Source organism: Sinohyriopsis cumingii, chromosome 11 (genome assembly GCF_028554795.1).
Source record: "Sinohyriopsis cumingii isolate HCF-2022 chromosome 11, ASM2855479v2, whole genome shotgun sequence".
Lineage (NCBI taxonomy): Eukaryota > Metazoa > Mollusca > Bivalvia > Unionida > Unionidae > Sinohyriopsis > Sinohyriopsis cumingii.
The window spans coordinates 29,162,159-29,183,198 of record NC_142971.1 but is presented as its reverse complement, the minus strand read 5'-3'; the positions used below and the strand labels follow the sequence as shown (position 1 = coordinate 29,183,198).

The 21,040-nt window shown below is 35.3% G+C and overlaps 1 protein-coding gene across 1 annotated transcript in view; it reads left to right on the top strand.

Annotated features, from left to right (window-relative positions):
* LOC149787829 (RNA polymerase-associated protein CTR9 homolog) overlaps positions 1-21,040 on the top strand; it is a 197,953-nt gene that overhangs the window by 89,425 nt on the left and 87,488 nt on the right. The window contains exons 13-15 of the mRNA XM_089974051.1: positions 1,968-2,056; positions 5,117-5,302; positions 7,105-7,192. Of these exons, the coding sequence (XP_089830177.1) occupies positions 1,968-2,056; positions 5,117-5,302; positions 7,105-7,192 (363 nt within the window). The remainder of the gene's footprint in view (positions 1-1,967; positions 2,057-5,116; positions 5,303-7,104; positions 7,193-21,040) is intronic.

Genomic DNA, 21,040 nt, shown 5'->3' with positions numbered 1-21,040 from the left:
TCCTTCAGAACACTCACATTTTCTGTAGTAATCCCTGTCATCAGACCAGAACACCTGTGTCTCTATCATCTGTTGAACCTTTGTTAAATTTCTGACGCATGCGTAGAAGACAGCACCACAAATGTATAAAAAAATATTATTAAGAAAACATCTTACTTGTTGGTCTATTCAGTAGGCAGGGACCAAATCATCCAAATGATGGCCAATTCTTTTTTTTAAAATGTACCCAGATAAAATAGTTTGCTGAAATTTCAAAGAAAACAGATTACCTTTGAAGCACCAGTTGTTATGAAAACGTACTAATCAAATGGAAACAAATCAGTCTCAGTCATGCAATACAATTATATGATATTGCCGCCACAATAAGAAACAGGCATTTGTTTGGTTCTCCAAAGCTGTCCCTTAGCAGTGACTTCAATAACGCATGCACCCTTCATTAAAGAAAGCCGACTACAATCTTCAATTAAAAAAAAGAACCTTTCTTCAAAGGAAGTCAGTACCTAACTTAAATAAAAGTAAAGGAATCTGGTGGATGTTTTCATTTTCCACAGTGACTGGAACATGTTTACTGTGCAGTGAAAGTTTCCTTTTTGCAGGGAAAAAGTTTATACTTATGAACTCTACCAACGGCAGCTTAAAACACAAACTAACTTTACCAGCATGGGACATACTGAAAAGCAAACGTGTTTCATCATCTGTTATGTAATTGTGCTGTGTTTTTCCACTGAATTCAGACCTATATGACCTGTGACAAAATTATTGAATATTTTAAATCTGTGTGTGTGCATATTTTTGATGGAATTACTTGTATTGTGGATTTATTGTATGTGATGAGATTTGCTGGTACATGGTGTTGATAGTCTATTCATGTTATACATTAAACATGTATATATAAACAGTATACACATATATGTACCAATCCATTTATTAACACACACACACACACACACACACACACCGCAATTTTTTTTTGGTACATGCATGATCTTCAGCTAACTGACCTGGATGTTTATAACATGGTTCAGTCTATAACATAGTTGGGTTCTATGGCTCCCAACTACCATGTTATAGCTTTGTCACACTGTATATGTTGTGACTGCTGCCCAGGCAATCACCAGATGCTTTTAACAAAAGCACATACTCTTCATTGGCATGAGTTTATAGCCTTTGCTGGAATTTGTCTTGGCAGGAAAATGTCATTTGTTTTACATTATTGTTGTTTACATGTTATGTGCCACATGACATTTGGTTGTGCTGCTTTTATGTTAAGGCAGCAGTTTTATCCTTTACATGGAAATTACAGCCACATTTCCTTCAAAGGGTAACTGTAGTAGATAGAGGTTGAATGTACAGCATATTTGTCCTCCTATTACCTGTTGTCCTAATGGGTGGGACGTGGTGCTCCATGTTTATGGCATGATGCCCCTGTGCTAGACATCACTATAAATTGCCATATTGCAGATATTATTGCAATATGACTGAAAAATTGTTAAAGCTATGTTAAAAATACAGATCACACACACACACACACACACATACACACACACACACACATTTAATGTGATAGGCATGCATTTTGACAGAAAGGACATTTTATAGTAAACTATGTTTCTCGGATGACACTTTGACCACATTACTATGAAGCCCTAACACACCTTCATGCAGATGCAAGATTCTTTCTCGATGCTTTGCTCAAGTTTAAACTTTTGAACGCCTAGCGATGGCAATTGAAGTTAATTATTATATTATCTTGAGAGAATTTTTTTCACAGATGCAGTTGTCATAGTCTATATGATATATAAATGGGAAGGGCTGCATTTTTTTAAAGGCAGACTTTATTTCCCTGATTTTAATTTGATTGGGTAAGTATTCTGTGAAAAACATTTACTATATTTTTTTTAACATAAGCCAGCTTCCAAGTATACAATCCATTTACATATTTTTGTCTTTATTCTTTTGTATTATAGGTTACCTAAGGCTGGGATGTATGGCTCGTGACAGGGGTCAGATTTATGAAGCATCCGATTGGTTTAAGGAAGCACTGCAGATCAACCAGGTATAACCAGATTTATGAATTATGATCCTGAAGGTATTTATGACAGAAACATTTTTAGGCTCAAAAGTAGAAATACATGAATGATTGCCATAGTAAGAGGCTCTACAGGAGTTTGTGTTGTATGCACACCTAGAAAGGGTAAATAACAGGCAGGTAACCATATATATATTGTTAATTATAAATATAATTTGTGGGATTTCTTTGATGTACCAAAAAAAATGAGCACCAACAATCCTTATTTTTCTTCTACTATTGGTTAGTTTGTAAAGCAAAGTGGTTTCTTAGCTGTAGAGAACAGTAACTACCATTATGTTAAATCTGTGGTAAATAATGCCTCAGATAATGAGTTTGTTTTGTTGCATAGTGCCAATGAATTTACTAATACATACAGACTCTTTGATTGTTTAATGAGATACGGCAGTGGTCATACTTTCTACTCAAAATTAAAAACTGTCATCATGCTTGAACGATGTCCATGCTGACAACTAATCACATTTTTTTCCACTGAATCACGCTACTGGTAGTAGAAAACCAAAAACAAAAAACAATGATAAATAATTGTCCAATACAAATTGATAACCATCCATGCATGGAAAAATTACAGGATAAAGTATAAATAGGATACTAAAACTATCAAAAGTTATTTTAGTTAAATCTTTCTAAAATTTAAGGAAATCAGAATAAATAGTGTTGGAAGTAAAAGAAAGCATTTGCATATGGTGCAGCATTTAAACTTAAAGTTAGTAAGAACTGTGATGCAGCACGAGAATTTTGTATAAATGAGAAGCAAGTACGGGAATGGTGTAAAAGCAAACAGCATTAGAAGAAATGCCAAGAACAAAGAAGGCTCATTGGAGTGGGATCACCTCATTCCCTGAATTGGAGAAAGAACTGCAATTCATTTGTGTGCTATGCAGATGGCAAAAGATGACAAGTACAAGTACAAGTTGGCTGATTCATCAGTTGGCATGGTTTCTGTCTCAGGCAGTGAAAGAAGATAGCACAAAAACCATCAAAAGACTTGGAAGAAAAAATTAAATCATTTCAGAAGTTCATCATTCAGTGCAGAAAGGAGTGTTCATTCGAACGATTATAAATCGGAAATATGAATGAGATGCCTATGACCTTTGACCTTCCAACCAACAAAATGGTTGATGCTGTTGGTGAGAAAACTATTCTGATAAAAATGACTGGCCCTGAAAAAACAGATTTCATGGTTGTTTTGACCAGTTCAGCTGATGGATCAAAGCTGCCTCCTATCGTCATAGACCCTGCTGAAAAGCTTGAAATTTCCTGCAGGTTTCCTCGTTTGTGCACATGAAAAGGGATGGATGGACGAAATTGGAATGGTTGAATGGTTGGAGACAGTCTGAAACAAGAGACCAGGTGCACTTTTTCAGAAACCTTCAATATTCATCTGGGACATCTTTCAGGCACACAAGACAGACAAGGTCAAAAAGGCTGCAGAGAAAATTAAAACTACATTGCCTGTGATACTGGTAGGTTCAACATCAGTTTTACAACCTCTGAATGTCTGTCTAAACAAGCCATTTAAAGACAGGTTACAAAAGATGTGGTCCGAATCGATTTGTTCAGGCACAGTGAAGCTAACAAAAGGCGGAAATTTCGTAAGGTCAGACATCAACTGGGTCGCCAAGTGGTTCAAAGACACATAGGACTCAGTTCCATCAGCAATGATTCCAAATCATTTTGAAAGTGCTATATTAGCAATGCTATTGATGGAACTGAGGATGATGCCATATTTGAATCAGCCTGATGTGGAGCATGAGAAGAAGAACGACACACTATCAGATGACTCTGATGACATTGATGATGTCTTTGATGACAGCTCACCCATAACAGAAGCATGAGCCAGATTTTGAAGGATTCTGAGCAATAAAATATTTATAATTCAGGATTTTAGTATGAGGATTTTATTTTTTAAATTAAGACTTTACATTGAAGACAAATTTATGGTTTTGTGTTTCAATATATAAATTAATTTTCTTACTTTCAATTTCGTTAGGTTTGAAAATAACATTTAAGTGTTGTGATTTACCTCAACAAATGCAATTAAAACTCACTTTGTGCATCTTGTGATGTAGTTTAGGACTTATGGGTTGGCTTATGTGCAGGTCATGCGCTTTTTAATGTTTTTATCTGTTCAGTTTGGGGGGGTGGCTTATATGTGAACTGGCTTATGTATGATACTTCAAAATTTACATCCTCTTTCTGTGACCTTGACCATGAGGTAGATTGTGTCATGATATATATTTGGCAAAGTTTTCTGAAAATTCTCCAATTATTAAAAAGTTATGGGCCAGACAAACCAATGCTAACAGAGAGAGACCAGTCTGGTGGCCTAGTGGTTAGAGCATCTGCCTCAGTGCATGAGGTCATAGGTTCAATCATTAAAAAAAATGGTACTAACAACTGCTTAACTTGGCGCTCAGCATTAAGAGGTTAGTGTTAGGACTGGTTGGCCTGGTGTCGGGATAATGTGACTGGGTGGGAACATCATGCTATATGTCTGCAGCATGAAACCCCAGTGCTAGACATCACTATAAACTGCCACACTGAAGACATCATTGCGATATGACTGAAAATTTTGTTAAACCTACATTAAAAATGCAAATCACACACACACGCTAACAGAGAGATGGACATAGAGATATATACAGATGGATGGACAATGTTATAACATTGATTTTTAGTTTTTCTATAATGATAAATGGGTGCTATCAATTGCAGCATAGTCACTAGGCAGTTTTACTATGCACACATTTACACTTTAAGCTGAGATACATATTATTTTTTATTTTTTGTGTTTGTGTTCATATATACAAATCTATCCACTTTTTATTTGTTTTCTGAACTTATGTATAGTTGCTGATAATCAGTGACTTGTAAAAAATACACATTGGAGCAAAATATTTCAACTATTTGAAATTAGTGCTCTAGTTTATATTGATTTGATTGCATGTGATGAATATGGTGTAATTTGTGTACATTTTAAAAAAAAAATGTGTTGTAATGTATTTCTATTTAATAACATTTCAGGATCATCCAGATGCCTGGTCTCTCATTGGCAACCTCCACTTAGCCAAACAGGAGTGGGGACCTGGCCAGAAAAAATTTGAACGAATCCTTCAGCGACCTTCCACCAAAGATGATGCTTACTCCCTTATTGCCCTTGGCAATGTTTGGTTGCAGACACTTCATCAGCCAATGCGAGATAAAGAAAAGGTAATAAAGAGTTATTTTACATTAGGGTTTTAGTAGTAATATAATTGGTTTGATCCCTATTTCTGGTATATACAGGATTCAGTGTTCTGCCAACCATTAAAGCATTGGAACTTGATAGGTTATAATGTGTTGCATACTTTTCTGAAGAGTAACTTGTTTCATTTACAAATATTAAAAGATTTGGCTTTTAAAAAAATGAAATATGTCATTTGAAAGTTTTCATTAATTCAATGAAACCATAGTTTTCTCCAGGACCCTCTGCAGCATTTACCCCTATCTGCATTTGACTAAACAGGACAGTATGGCTAAAATTTACATAGAAATGATCAAGATCTTTAAAATATTTATAATTTTGATAACAGACAAACACAATGATATTCATACCCATTCCAGTTGTGTGGGTTTGCTAATATTATTCCCACAACTACTTACTCCAGGTTGTTTGGTCGTTTGTGCATTACAGTGAATGCTCATTTGGTTCTATTTTTGAACAAAATTAACCAGTTTGTATTTGTATTTTGTAGACAGTTCAATCCATTTTCTATTCTTCTCTAAGCACCCATTTATCAAAATGGGTCATCATTATCATTATCTCCTCTGCTAATAAAGACTTTCTCCAACATCCCAGCATGCATTTGTATAAAGCTAGGCAAGATTATGACAAAGTTTTTGGGGTTTCAAATTCTTGGTGCAAGATTAACATTGCAAAGACATTCACTTGGAATGGGAATGTACACTATAGTATTTGCATAGAGATGTAAAAGATGGTTAATAAATTCAGATATTTAAAAGAAATGAATCATTTTCATAACAGTATATTTTTTTAACAATATTGTGTTTTTATTTAGTTAGATGTAGATAGAGCAGAGGTTCCCAAACCATGGCCCACGGGCAACTTGTGGCCCGTCAGCTCTCAGAAAGTGGCCCACGAGGCCCCTATATTTACTACAATGTATTTAAATAATTTCAAAAATTTATTGACGTTCAAATAAATAAATAATAACTAGACGAAAGTTGCAATAATACGCGATCTACAGTATTCTAGAATCTAGAATGTTATTTCTAAGTCTAAGAAGTCTGTCATTTTGGTCGAGCACTCGGAGCTCTGTCGGCGTTCAATAATTCACTCTGCGCGTGGTTGTTGTGCTCAGATATAATTATCGAATGCGCCCGTTGAGTTAGCGAAACTTTTGGCACGACAGCTTTGTGCCCAACCATTGATAAACTGGCATCTGAACTTCAGTAACTGGTTGCGAAGAACAGTTACAATTGTAAATTAATTATATTAATATCGGTTTTCGAAACTGATTTAAAATTGTTAAATGAACATTTGATTTAAAACCGAAAATGACTGTAGTGTAGGACTGACACAGACTGCTTTTAAAGTTTTAGAATTTGGTTGCTGAAAGTTAATACATTTAAGAATGATATTACACAACTTTTATAATTTAATAAACATTGATAAACATTTATAATTTTATAACATTGTGGCCCGCTTAATTACTGAAAATAGTAGATATGGCCCTCTACTTGAAAAGCTTGGGAACCACTGAGATAGAGGTACCAGCTGCAGAGAGTCCTAGAATATACTGTAGTGATACTGGACAGTTTTCAAGAGAATTAAAATAAATATATAACTTAAAAAATAAATTGATGGACAGTACTGAATATACACAATTAATGCATTAAGATAAAAGAAAATTTTTGTCATAATAGTGTGAACATTATTGACAGTTTTGTTGATTGTGCAATTAGTATGCCAGTTATAAATGTTATCAAATGCCAATTTGTTTCACTTACAGGAAAAAAGGCATCAGGACCGAGCCCTTGCCATGTACAAGCAAGTGCTTAGAAATGATGACCGAAACATATGGGCAGCAAATGGGATTGGTAAGTCAACTAAACAGTTAATTTGTTTTGTTTATCTTCTTGTGGAAATCATTATCCCATCAGATCCATCTTGACAGAAAGATGAATTAAAGTGTTATACATATCATGAAAAATGTAGACATTTGAGGTTTTGGTTTTGTTGGGTTAATGCTGCTTTTCAGTGCATGATAGGCTCTACATGGTGGCTAATATTATTTATCAAAGAAAAACCTGAGCACACCCCAGCAAGATCCACTGACTGACCAGAACCTACTGGCAAGCTTTCTAGCATTCCCATGTTGGTCAAACCAAGACTTGAACTCACATGGACAGACGTAAGATTTCTCACTCATGCGACAGAAATGTACTTGTTTTGCTAACCTTACTTCTCCTGTCTCAGTCTAGTCATCTCAGACCAGTCATCTCGGTCAAGGTGTCTGCGCTCAGAACTACTGTTAAAAAAAGAAACCCTTGTTGTCTTCTGCTGTGCCTGACATAGTTGTACTAAAATCAAACAACAACAACAGCAACAAATATATAACAAAAACATAGTAACTTAAGTTAAATCCATCTTTGAGAACACACCATACAAAAACATTTCGAGAGAGACAAAGACAAATGCATATGATGTCAAGCTTTTTGGTATTGTGCTTGTTCGTTTCACACAGCATGGTCAGTTTTATCTTATATGCAGGCCTAGCTCGGTACATTTTTAAATCAGCATCATTAAATGTAGCAAAAGCTACCCAACTAGTTATAAATACTTCGTGTGAAACAAATTATATACTGTTAGCTACATTTAATGACACTGACTTGAAAATGACTGTGCTACAGATAGGATAAAATTCTCAATGCTGTGTGAAATGAACAGTATAACAGGAAACTCTGATCCGTGCATATAGGCTATAGACCTATACATTTCATAGCCTCCCAACTCTCTTAACAACTACGGAAAACTTAGTAACAGCCAGAAAAGTGTTATATAAAACATGCTTTTTTATAATTTTGTTAAGCATCTCCATTGTGCCCCGGTTGAATCAAAAATATACCTGCAATATTTAATGACAAAATAATACACTTACCAGCTAGAAGGAATATTTATCCATCAGCACATTAATCCATAAACAAATTTCACTGTAGCACTTGCCATATTTCCAGGACAGAAAAATAAATGTTTAAAGAATCCGTGAACTTGAAAGTTTAGCACATGATGATCCACTAGAGTCCATTTTTGGAGGGTCTATTATACATGGGGGTAATTTTACAATCAATATTAAGGACAACACAATTATGTCACACACAGTTTCACCTCCTCCAAAGAAAAGAATAGTTATATATGATAGTGACACAGATCTCTAATTACCCATGACTAATCTAAAGAAAGATGTTACTCTTTGTTACAAAACAGCTTGTACTAAATTTAACTACAGTAGAGCTAAGTAGCCAGTATTGTTTTATTATTTACAATATAACTTTTCAAAATTGGAACTGATGAGAATAAAAGTTTCTTGTAATAAATATTAATTATTTATTGTCAATTTCATATAACATCCATATATTAAATGTGATAATACCTCATTATTATGCGACGTTTTATGTTATTTTTCTTTGCTCACATGTATAAACTGTGTACTTCGGATACAATGGTCATACCACAGCCCTCATTAACATATTTATATTCATGCGCATCATGTAAACATTGTACGTGAACACTAGTGCAGAATTCTTTTTACTTTAAAGGAAAATATTGGGTGAGAAAAATAATCTACGTTGGCGGTTGGACCGAGACAATGAAATCCCAGTTGCATGTTTATAATATATGTCTCCCCACTTGGGCAAGCCTCATGGGAAGACAAATAATATAAACCCTTGACTGAGATTTCCTTGTCTCTGTCCAAACCCCAACATAGATTCTATATGTCTCAGTGATCTGAATTGAAACCGTGTAAAACCAATTCACCAAATTTTGCATGCCCCAGAAAAATAGATAGATAGATAGATATATATATATATATATATATATATATATATATATATATATATATATATATATATATATATATATATATATATATATATATATATATATCACCATGTCACCCAATTATGAGCATCAGGTAATTCTGTGCAATGATACATTATTTCTGTAAACATTGGATCATGTGTTATTTTTGGTCAAAAATCCATTTTGTATCAAGAAAGAACGCTCATACTTTAATTTAAAAAAGTGATATTCATGACGTGTACAAAAAGATCCCACATTTCGGCTCGAAATGCATATGAATGTGAGTTCTAAAAGTGAACATGAAGACCCTCTCCATCACCTTCTTGAATGTAACCCAGAAAATTCTATTTACTATGTATCTTTTAAAATCATACAAATAAATACATAATACAATGGATGGAAATGTACACTTTAAAAAACTCTGCACCTTAATTCAAGTTTCCAATTTTTCAGTGTTGTTCCATGCATACAAAATCATCTGCTACCCAACGTGTTGTTGTTGTTGTGGGGTTTAACGCCATTTTTCAGCACACGATAAGCTATATATGGCGGCCAGTATTAATGGTGGAGGAAGAACCCAGGAAAACCCCAGAAAGAACCACCGACCCACGAGAAGCTACTGGCAAGCTTTCTCACATACCCACATTGGCTGAATCTTAGACTCAAACCGCTGCAGACAGAGGTGAGATGGCAGTGATCTGTAATGAAGAGCGCTTTAGACCACTCGGCCACTCAGGGCCCCGCTACCCAACATGTCAGCTTGCCACTAGAACGGGATTCTCAAGAAACTCCCCGGCGTATAGTCTGAATTTAAATTCGTAATTTTTCCCCATAAACAAGATGTTGTAAACACATTACATTCTATTCATTGTTGTTCCTTTTCCACGTAATAGCTGATTTTTTATAAACAGTTGAACTTTATTAAATTTTTTACAGGATCGGTTCAGTTAGCTTAATATCTCTTGCCATTTATTGGCATTGTTACATTGAATTTTGTAAAAGTAGCTATAAAACTGACCTAATTACTCGACCGAACTACTGACAGAAACAGTCCAAAGTAATGTATTTCATTTTTATAGCCTTGTAGATAAACATTACATATTTTCAAAGCTGTGTGCAGAATAGGCCAACATATCACGAGTCATGAAAACACAAGGGTGGTATCCTGTGTATAAACAATTAATATTTTTTTGAACAGAATATTCTTGTGACAATTGCCTCTTTTCAAATGGTAAGCATTGCAATATTTTCTTTTCTTCAATCAGTCAAATTCGGTATGCGTTTTGCTTCAGTATTGGAGACAGAAACCTTAAGCGCACAGAAATGCCAGACAGCATTGTGTGTGTGTGTGTGTGTGTGTGTGTGTGTGTGTGTGTATATATATATATATATATATATATATATATATATATATATATATATATATATATATAGTGCAACATTTTTTGTACAATATCCACAATGTAATATTGGTAAAACATGTACATCGTCAGATTATCACACCCAAAAGAGTTAAGGGCATATGTACACTTATTTCCTTCCAACCCTGTGCTGCTTAAAAGTATTGCATGCACATTTACATTTTGGATTGACCATCCCAAAGGAGTGCTGTATTTTGTAAACTTGTGTTTTTTTTAGCAGACATTTAAGTTTCTTCCTCAAAGATTTTGTAGCCATAACAGTTTTGGAATACCTTCAAAGGTGTGTATTACCTTAAAATGGATAATTGTTTGTTGAATATGCTGCTTGTTTGTGAGAAACTTCAGAAAACATGAAATTAATCACATAATCTATTGTCTATAATATATGTAAGATATATGAGTGTATGTGTATGTATGTGTTTACATATATAGGTATAACAGTGTTAGGGCCCAGCTTCTCACTGCTAAAAGAGACCACTGTAAAGCTGAGAGGCTTTGGCTTTCCACCAGACTCACTGTTCATAAGCAAATCTATGAAGACTCTAAGAAGGTCACAAACATAGTCCATGCAGCAAAATCAGCCCACTACAGTACTAAGATCATGGAAAGTTCCAGCTGCAAAGAGCTCTTGTCAAGATACAAATGTACACCTCTTCCAACTACCTTCTCTCCAGTTGAACTTCCAGATCTGTTTGAAAATTTCTTATAAACCATTAGATATAAGTTTGACAACACAATTTCAGTTGACTTGTCATCACCATACAGTTGCGATACAGAATTTTAGTGGCAGCCATTAGTAGCATTTGAACCTGTCTCTTTTGATTTATTATATACAATCGTGACGAAGAGTGCACCAAAATCATGTGAACTTGATCCAATTCCAACATTACTGTTGCTTGAGCGCTTTGATCCAGTATTGCCTTCACTCACTGATGTTATTAATACCTCTCTCTCATCCGAGGAATTTCAATCATTTTTCAGAACTGCCATTGTAAAGCCTCTGCACTGTAATGTTGCACATAGGGGAATATGTTAAAAACAAAACTTGGGAAATTCAACCATCCAATTTTCTCTTATGTTGAATTACATTTATGAGCCAACTGTGTCAGTAACATAACACAAATGTGGAAAAAGGCATTATACATGACATTATATGAACATAAACTGATTTAGACCAATAAAAACAGGAAACTACCATATAGTTTCTTTATTTTGCCAGAAACAGCACCATGAATAAACACTACAGATATACAGTAATTCCAAAATAATTCACCACCAATATGTACTTACAGTGATCCCCCTCTTGAACACCCCCCCCCCCCCCCCGACCAGCCCCACTAGCTTGTTATGGCCAGAATCTCTTGGCACCGACGAGTTCTGTTGACAAGTACCCCTCAAGAATGGCCACCCCTCTAATGCGGCCAGCATATTAATACAAATTAATACAAAAATGTAAAATGTTCCCTCACAAGCGGCCACTTTTTATTTCATATGTTTTCAGAACCAATCATTAATTCATATCATATGGTAAGTAATCTCTACCATCGATACCTGTCATCTGATGTCAGGTTTCCTTTACTGACAAATATTGGCTAAAGTACATGTAACACTAAAATTAATATTATATCATTATCTATAAAAGCTGATGTTTACAGGAAATGGGCACAACCATGTTGTGCTAGAGTTTTGGGCTTTACACATCTGTCAAGTTCTTCTCTTTGATGATTACAACAGGACATGATTGTCAAGATCATAACATGGTCAGCATGAGCTAAATATAGATTTTATGGATTAACACACACACAGAAATTTTTTGAATGGCTTTGCAATGTGCATGACAACAATACCTGCTTGCATATTATGCTTACATCAAGAATAATAACTGCTCTGGTGGCTTAGTGGTTAGAACTTCCGCCTCGGATGCGGAAGGTCGTGGGTTCGATCCCCTCCCAAGTCATACCAAAGACTTACAAAAATGGTACTAACAGCTGCCTTGCTTGGCACTCATCATTAAGAGGTTAGTGTTAGGACTGGTCGGCCTGGTGTCATGATAATGTGACTAGGTGGGACATCATGCCACATGTCTGTGGCATGGTGCATACATCACTATAAACTGCCACACTGCAGACATGACTGAAAAATTGTTTAAGCTACATTAAAAATCCAAATCACATACACACAAGAATAATAACTATTGAGTTGAAATAAGTTTATTCATAAGACAAGAAGAACCTTTTAATAACTAATGATACTTTTAAATGAAGATATTAAATGCTTTGAAGTATGTAGCTTTCTTACTACATACATTACATATACTTTTCACTGTTTAAGAAACTGACAGTCCTAATAGTTTACTTATTTCCACTTCATTTCAAAAAGTTTTACACCGTCAGTGGTGTTCAGCTTTTAAATATGCAGCCTGCAGTAGTAGGAGTATATATGCATCAAATTTTAATGGCACATAAGCACACTTCCGGCTATAAAGTGCCGACTTAAATCTAGGTATCACAGAAAGACATAAAAGGCAAATGGCATAAAACACACATCCTTACAATACAAAGTAAAACCTAACTCTTGCAAAAGTCCAAAACCTTGTCAAGATGAAAGTCATTACAGGAGGCATCTCAGGGCATAAAGTTTACTACCATTAGTTGCCACTTACGATATCCAAATAGAAGCATCATATATTCTGCATGCATCAGCCCACACAGGAATGTGGTGTGCCTCATTTTTTCTAAATGTTTTGAGCACTTAAAGTCAAGGTCCAGATCCTTATTTTTTTAATGTTTTTTAGATTTCAGGTTGTCAACACACACACAACAGCAAACAGATTAGCCAGTATCTACTGCCTTGATGTGTCCTTGGTCAAGACACTTAAATATCAGTACTGTAAATTAGCAAATATAATGTGCATCAACATAACGCATACTCATGTATTACCCCCAATTTTTTTATTATTTGTCAAAAATATATTAGATTACCTGTTGACATATATAACCTGCAGGTTTTCGTAAAGAATTATAAATGACCTAAATCTATGTTGGCTTATTTTCATTATAAACATAATATGAAATACTAGTGTTTGGTGAATGATCCTTTTTGTTTACCATTCAACCACAGCAGAGCCATTTCAACCAAACTGGGTCAATACATAATTAGTTTCCTCACTTTGAGCCATCTCAAACATTCCATGATGACAGTAGATGCTCACTTTGTAAAATGCAGGACCAAACACCCACCTGTCCGTTACCGGGAATTAAAAATCTATAAAATAGTCACCCATAAATAATCGCCAGATGGCATGAACTACACACCTTCTGATTTTATAATACAGTAATACTGATCACTATTCGGAATGTATTCCAGAAATGTTAAATTCTTCCAAAAGTCTACTCATCTTTGGGGGCTCCAAATCAGACTACAACAGTGAATCAGGCCCATCTATGGCTGTTTAAGATTTTAGTAAACATAAAAACATGACGCTTTTCATAAATTAGTAAGTTATTAAATTAAAGATGCTGATTTTGTTATGTTGATCTTGTCTTCTTATTGCATTTTTTTAAATTAAAAAAATTAAGCTAAATTGTAAAACAATTATATAATCAACTCATTTAGTATTTCGAAGTTGTTGCATTGTTTGACATAGGAAATAAGGCTTTTAAAATATGACTACAATATGGTAATATGAGTAAAAGTCAAATTGTGTAACACATGGACATGTATAACCTACAGTGGGGTGCATGGTTTGGAAAAACTTGGGTAAAATCACGTGTTATATTTACAGTAATGCATAACCTGTTGCTGTTATGTAGATTACCCTTTTCTAGATGGAAAATACCCTCGACCATTTTTTGAGAATTCATCCTCCCATGTGATGACTCTGCAAACCAGTGTCTAACCCATGACCTCGGTCTTGTGTGATTCTTTTTCTAGTTGCAGCCATCATTACAGCAGTTTTAAATATAGTGAAAACTCTCAAACCTTAAACCCTTTCAACCTGACAAAATGTTCCATGTTGAGAGGCTTTCAGTTTACCTAGTTTTCTTGCAGATGTGAAAATATCTTATTCTAAGTGCTTATGTAATATAGAGAGATCATAGATACAGGAGGTCACAGGTTTAAGCCCTGATGGAGTCAATCCAAAGACTTACAAAAATGGTACTTGCAGCTGCCTCGCTTGGCGCTCAGCATTAAGAGGTTAGTGTCAGGACTGGTTGGCTTGGTGTCAGGATAATGTGACTCAGTGGGACATGCTACAGTGCAGACAGCATAGTGACAATTTAAAGCTATGATAAAAATCCAAACTTCAATTTTGATATGAGTTTTGGTTTATATTTTTTTTTAAAGCATATAACTTAAATTAAGGATCAAGATTTGTTTAAGATTCAGAATTGAGAAGTTTGGGTTTACTGGGGAAAAAACATGATATTAAAAGAAGGAAAATTTTTGTACTGAGAAAATATGTTGGTCTTGAGGAAATTTCAGTGTACTGAGGTTTTAGTTAGAAGGAGTTTCACTGTAACAAACTTAAAGACCTGATAATGTTTCCTACCTGAAATATTCTCAGCATGTTTTTTTTTAATGTTTTTCTAATTTCATGGTGTTTGTTTTTGTAATAATATTATTATATGTTTTTTATCTTATAGGTGTTGTCTAATGTTGTAAAGCGCTTAGAGCTTCTAAAGATTAGGCACTATACAAAGTCCTCACTATTATTATTATTATTATTTCAAAGAAAATTTTAGTGTACTGAGGTTTCAGTTTAAAGGAGTTTCACTGTACTTCAAAATTTGCTATTACTTTAGATCATTTGTTGTGAATTTAGTATTTTCTTTACACGCACTGTTTTTACCATGTGAAATTGCCTCAGATAAAGAAATATTCAACTTTGGAGTTATCTCTCCTGAGAGAAATTGGCTTTATTTAGTTATTGTTTTTTCTTCATAACTGTATACATGCATTTAGGTTACTCCCCAACCAGTGTCAGCATAATAATTGTGATTGAGGATTATTTTGTCACTTTTTCTAGCTTTGGTAGGTATTTGGTGTCCCTATCCATATTGATCTGGTCTCCAGACTCACCTTGATTCTGTTTTATTGTTTTAATACAGTAACAAATTATCAGAAAATGTAATCTGGCTGTTGGTATTTTTATTACTTGAAAGTAGGTCGCATACCAATGCTTCCTTTCATTTATGTGTATTTAGTGATTGAACACCTTTTGTCCTTAAAAGTCATTTTAGGATAATATTTCTTCTTCCTCTTCCTCTTCTTCTTCTTCCTCTCCTCCTCCTGTTCTCCTCCTCCTTCTACTCCTTCCTCCTCCTCTTCCTCCTCCTTGTTCTTCCTGTTCTTTTTATTATTATTATTTATATTTATTATTATTATTATTATTATTAGTGTTTTACCAAGTTTATTTTGTGCTAATTTTTGTCTCCAGCATTCAGAATAAATACTGCTGACATTGTAAAAACCACCAGTTTGTTTGTTTTAATTCCATTAATAGAGATGACACCTGATTATATGTGAGACCTCACTACCTCATAATTACTTTGAAGTTTTTATTGTTCTTCTTTATTTGAATTTTTCTCATGCAATATTGCCATGAGAGTTTCAATATAAGTCCATAAGGAAGGGTCCACTTACTGATTAGAGTCTGGACATGAAGCACTGGTCAACAGTCTCATGAGTACCAGTCATTTGAGCCCCATTGGTACTTGGATAGGGATTGGGTCAAGACCACCACTTTTTCAGGTGTTGAATCCTACATTGAATTGGGAATCAGTGCACAGACACCAGATTACAGAAAACAATCAGATTGGCATTCCTTCTTTCTTATAATCCTGCTAAATCCCAATGGGATGTGGGACCTTCCACAGAAGGGATGTGATTTGTCCTTCCCTTGCATGTAGCCTAGACTTCATGGTGTTGGCCCCATGGTAGAGAGGTTGATTTTGTGGTTAATGGGCCAGCATCACTGTTGTGTGACTTGGTGTCAAAAAGGAGAGAGGAGGGAAAACCTTCTTTGCCTATACACCTGCGCAGGGTTGACAATTACTCTAACTCACCTTCAACCATGGATAGTGTTTTAGTTTCACCTGAGGAGTTATAGGTCTGCAGCTAGTTTACAGGCCCCTTAAACCTCCCATTGTGGACACTAGAGCAGCACAGGATGATATTTCCACAGGGACCTGGGCTCACCTTCCAAATCAAACACTGGACGCCTTTGAACAAAAGGCCAGTAGCTCTTTAGTTTCCATTGCCTTGCATGCTAACCTTTCTTTTTCTGAGGCTGCTTTCAGGCTGCTGAAGGAGGAATCTCTGTCACTAGCTGCCATTCAGTGTTTGTTGGAAGCAATCCACAAAACATCTGGGCATGTGTTATCCAAGTATGTATCAGCAGAGCATCTCTACCATTGCAAAGATGTTCTCCTGGACACATCCTATGTCTTACTATAGCACAGTAAAAACCATCTTAGGGATGCTCCCCATGGATGCAGAGACCCTTATTAGAGGACTCATTCCTCATTCCCTCCATTGCTTCCCAGGATGAGATACCAGCAAAACTGATTCCTTTACATCCATTGGCCTGTTGAAACTTGGCCACAAAGTGGAAACATCCTGACTGCACACATAGTTTATCAAAGAAATTCTCAAAAGCCATGCACCCCCAGTCCAGGCAACAACTGTAATTCACTGTTTCCTCTTGGCATTTGGGCCTTAGAATGAGGAGCTACAAAGGCTCAGGGATGAAGTTTGCAGGTCCTTCTCCCTTTACTAAGGAAAAATGGAAAGGGGGCAGCCCTAGAAAGTTACATTCTCTCCTGCAGCGTGCTTCCCTTCCATTGGTTCCCAGAGGTTTGGTCTGATATCACAGATGATGGGTTTCTCCTCTCAGTTGTAAAAGGGGGATACTGGTTTTGATTTTGAGATCTTCCTCTTCTAGTAAGGCTCCCCTCCCCATGTGCTTCTACCAGTTGAATCTGGTGTGATTAAAGGTGCAACCCTTCATCAGAAGGGTACAGTAGAGAGTGTATTCAGTGGCCAGTTTCTGGCCTTCTACCAAAAAGGGGGGAAACTTTCCACAAGTTTCTGCAAGATGAACCTTTTAAGATGAAGATGGAGACCACAGGGTCATTCAGAGATGCCAAAAGACCTGGCAAATGTGTGGTCTCCATCAACCTCTAGGATGCATACCTTCACATTCTTTTCTTTGCTCCACACATGAGGTACTTTCAGTTTTGCTTGAATGAGAAAATCTTCCAATTTTTCATTCTGCTGTTCAGATTAACCTCTGTATCCAGAGCTTTTACTAGGGTCATGAGAGTAGCTTCCATCCACTTGAGGTCACTAGTCACCCATGTTCTCCAATATTGTGACAGTTGATCCACAACAGCTGGCTGAGTCCCACAGGCTTGATCTGTCTTGTTATTGGTCCATAGTGATCAAGCATTGTCCTTTACCCAACCTTGAGTGCTTTTTCCATCTCAAGATTTGGTTTACTTGGGGATGAATTTCCTCCATGTTCCACAGGACAGGGTAGGTAAGATCCTTTCCCTGATGGAGTCACTGAAAGCTAAGACCATGTTGTCATTTAATTTCATTTCTTTCTTTTATGGCAACAAAGAACTTTACAGCAGACCAGGTCCCCCCTGGTAGATTGCACTTGTGCCTCAATCTGTTAAACTGGAAACCACACAAGGACCCTATGATTGCCCAGATTTCTCTACGTCTGCATTTTGAACAGCATCTGATTTGGTGGCTGATTCTGGACTTGCTTCTGGCTATAGTCCCCATTAGAGAGAGAGAGAGAGAGAATTGTAGCTAAACCACAATCAATGGAAGCTATAAACTTTCCTTTCTTTGCCTACTAAATATAGTGGACTCATGAACTACATTGACAATAATGAAAGCAAGGCTGTTTGTAATAGTATAGTTATTCCCACAACTGAAGGATTTGTTAACACTAATTTTATCTTTTACTGAACAGTTATCATCTAGTCACCTTGAAATTGGTGACAAAACATGAAAATATTTAGCAAACCAACTTTTTAGACATAGAACACTTTTTTTTATCCATTCAGTTGTTAGTTAAACGTGTATTGGTATATTAGAAACACTGCTTGTGGGTGCTACATTTTCAGCAAGGTAAGACCTGAATAGTGTCATATCTGTCATTTGTAAGGTACAGACTAAAATACTGTTGTATCTGTTCTTTGTAAGGTGTAGACTTGAATAGTGTTATATCTGTTATTTGTAAGATGTAGACTTGAATAGTGTTGTATCTGTTCTTTGTAAGGTATAGACCTGAATAGTGTTGTATCTGTCATTTGTAATGTGTAGACCTGAATACTGTTGTATCTGTTCTTTGTAAGGTGTAGACTTGAATAGTGTTGTATCTGTTGTTTGTAATGTGTAGACCTGAATAGTGTTGTATCTGTCATTTGTAATGTGTAGACCTGAATAGTGTTGTATCTGTCATTTGTAATGTGTAGACTTGAATAGTGTTGTATCTGTCATTTGTAATGTGTAGACTTGAATACTTTTGTATCTGTCATTTGTAATGTGTAGACCTGAATACTGTTGGATCTGTCATTTGTGATGTGTAGACTTGAATAGTGTTGTATCTGTCATTTGTAATGTGTAGACTTGAATAGTGTTGTATCTGTCATTTGTAATGTGTAGACTTGAATAGTGTTGTATCTGTCATTTGTAATGTGTAGACTTGAATAGTGTTGTATCTGTCATTTGTAATGTGTAGACCTGAATAGTGTTGTATCTGTCATTTGTAATGTGTAGACTTGAATAGTGTTGTATCTGTCATTTGTAATGTGTAGACTTGAATAGTGTTGGATCTGTCATTTGTAATGTGTAGACCTGAATACTGTTGGATCTGTCATTTGTAATGTGTAGATCTGAATACTGTTGGATCTGTCATTTGTAATGTGTAGACCTGAATACTGTTGGATCTGTCATTTGTAATGTGTAGACCTGAATACTGTTGGATCTGTCATTTGTAAAGTATAGACTTAAATTCTTTTGTCACATTTGGTTTGTTCACCAATCTGTTTTGACCCAACAAATTGAAACAACAGTTTAACAACATTTTGTTTTTACACTGATGAGTTTTAAATTAAATGTTAAATCATTTTACAGTTGAAATGATACATTACTTACATCACATTTTGTGTATCACATGAAATATGTTAGTTAGATTTCTACCTGTTTTCAAGATTGTTACTATGTTGAATTAATTAGAAAATCATTAAGCTTGCAACCAATAACTTCACACTTAAAAGAACCAGGTTTGCTTATATTCAGTACTTTGGATTTATAAACTGTAACAAAGAGTACATTTTTTGAAAGCTTAGGAAATTTTTATTCAAATCAATGAAATTTTGTTTTGCATTATTTTGATGTTGAGGCTGGGTGTCTATTGAAATGAACTGTAAACAGGCTTATTTAGTGTTTTGCTGTGAATATTTGTTTTTAGTGCCTCAGATTTCATTTTCCAAAGTTCTGATTTTGTAACCTCTTTCACGTAGTATTGTGAAAAGCATTATGAAAGTCTATTTTTTATTGTTGCAAATCCTGTGGAATCTAAGTATTTGTGATAACAATACTCCTAAATGTATATCATTGATGAAAATTATTTTAGCATTTGATGAGTTTCAGATTCCTTTAAATACACCCTTGTGTCCAGATTATCACCCTTTTTACAAAGTTATTTTCCTTGAATATTGTTACAGTGTATATCACTTTCCTTACTAATTTTAGTTAGAATAACAGTAAAACAATATCTGCTACTATTGCATTGCTTTCCTTTCTCAGGGAATCTTAGTCCCCAGTCCAATAGGAGGCGCAACTCACAGGTTTTTTTCCTCCTTTTGGACAGCTCAATTTTTGAACATCCAGTCTACATTAGTCTGATCAGGGGTGTGCCCACACTTGTGGCAAAACATGCTTTGAACTATAAAAATTCATGCAAAACAACAAATCCGGAACAAGAAAAGCATAGTTAATAATTGCTCAATCACAAGAACAATGAGGGAGGATGCAGTTTCCTAAGTGGTGCATAAAAAACCCAAATATTTGCAAATAGAACACAGATAACACTCAAATAAAACAGGGATGAAGGAGATAAACACGCAGTTGATATAAATAGTAGGTGAATTGCAAAAAAACCCACATTAAAGACGAAAACGTAGACAAATTTTGATGTGCGATTAAGCACACAGACAACATATTTGTCCAAGGAAAACAAATGTTTGTATTCCATATGTTGGCTGTGACTAAAGTGTCAGATTGGAAGCATGGTGTTTTCAATTCCAGCCCTTCAATACCAATTGGAGGATGAAATAATTAGCTGGGAACTTAATCTACACTAGATTGTAATTTGGATTCATGAATGATGGTTAATCATCCAGTTAATTAACTTTGTCA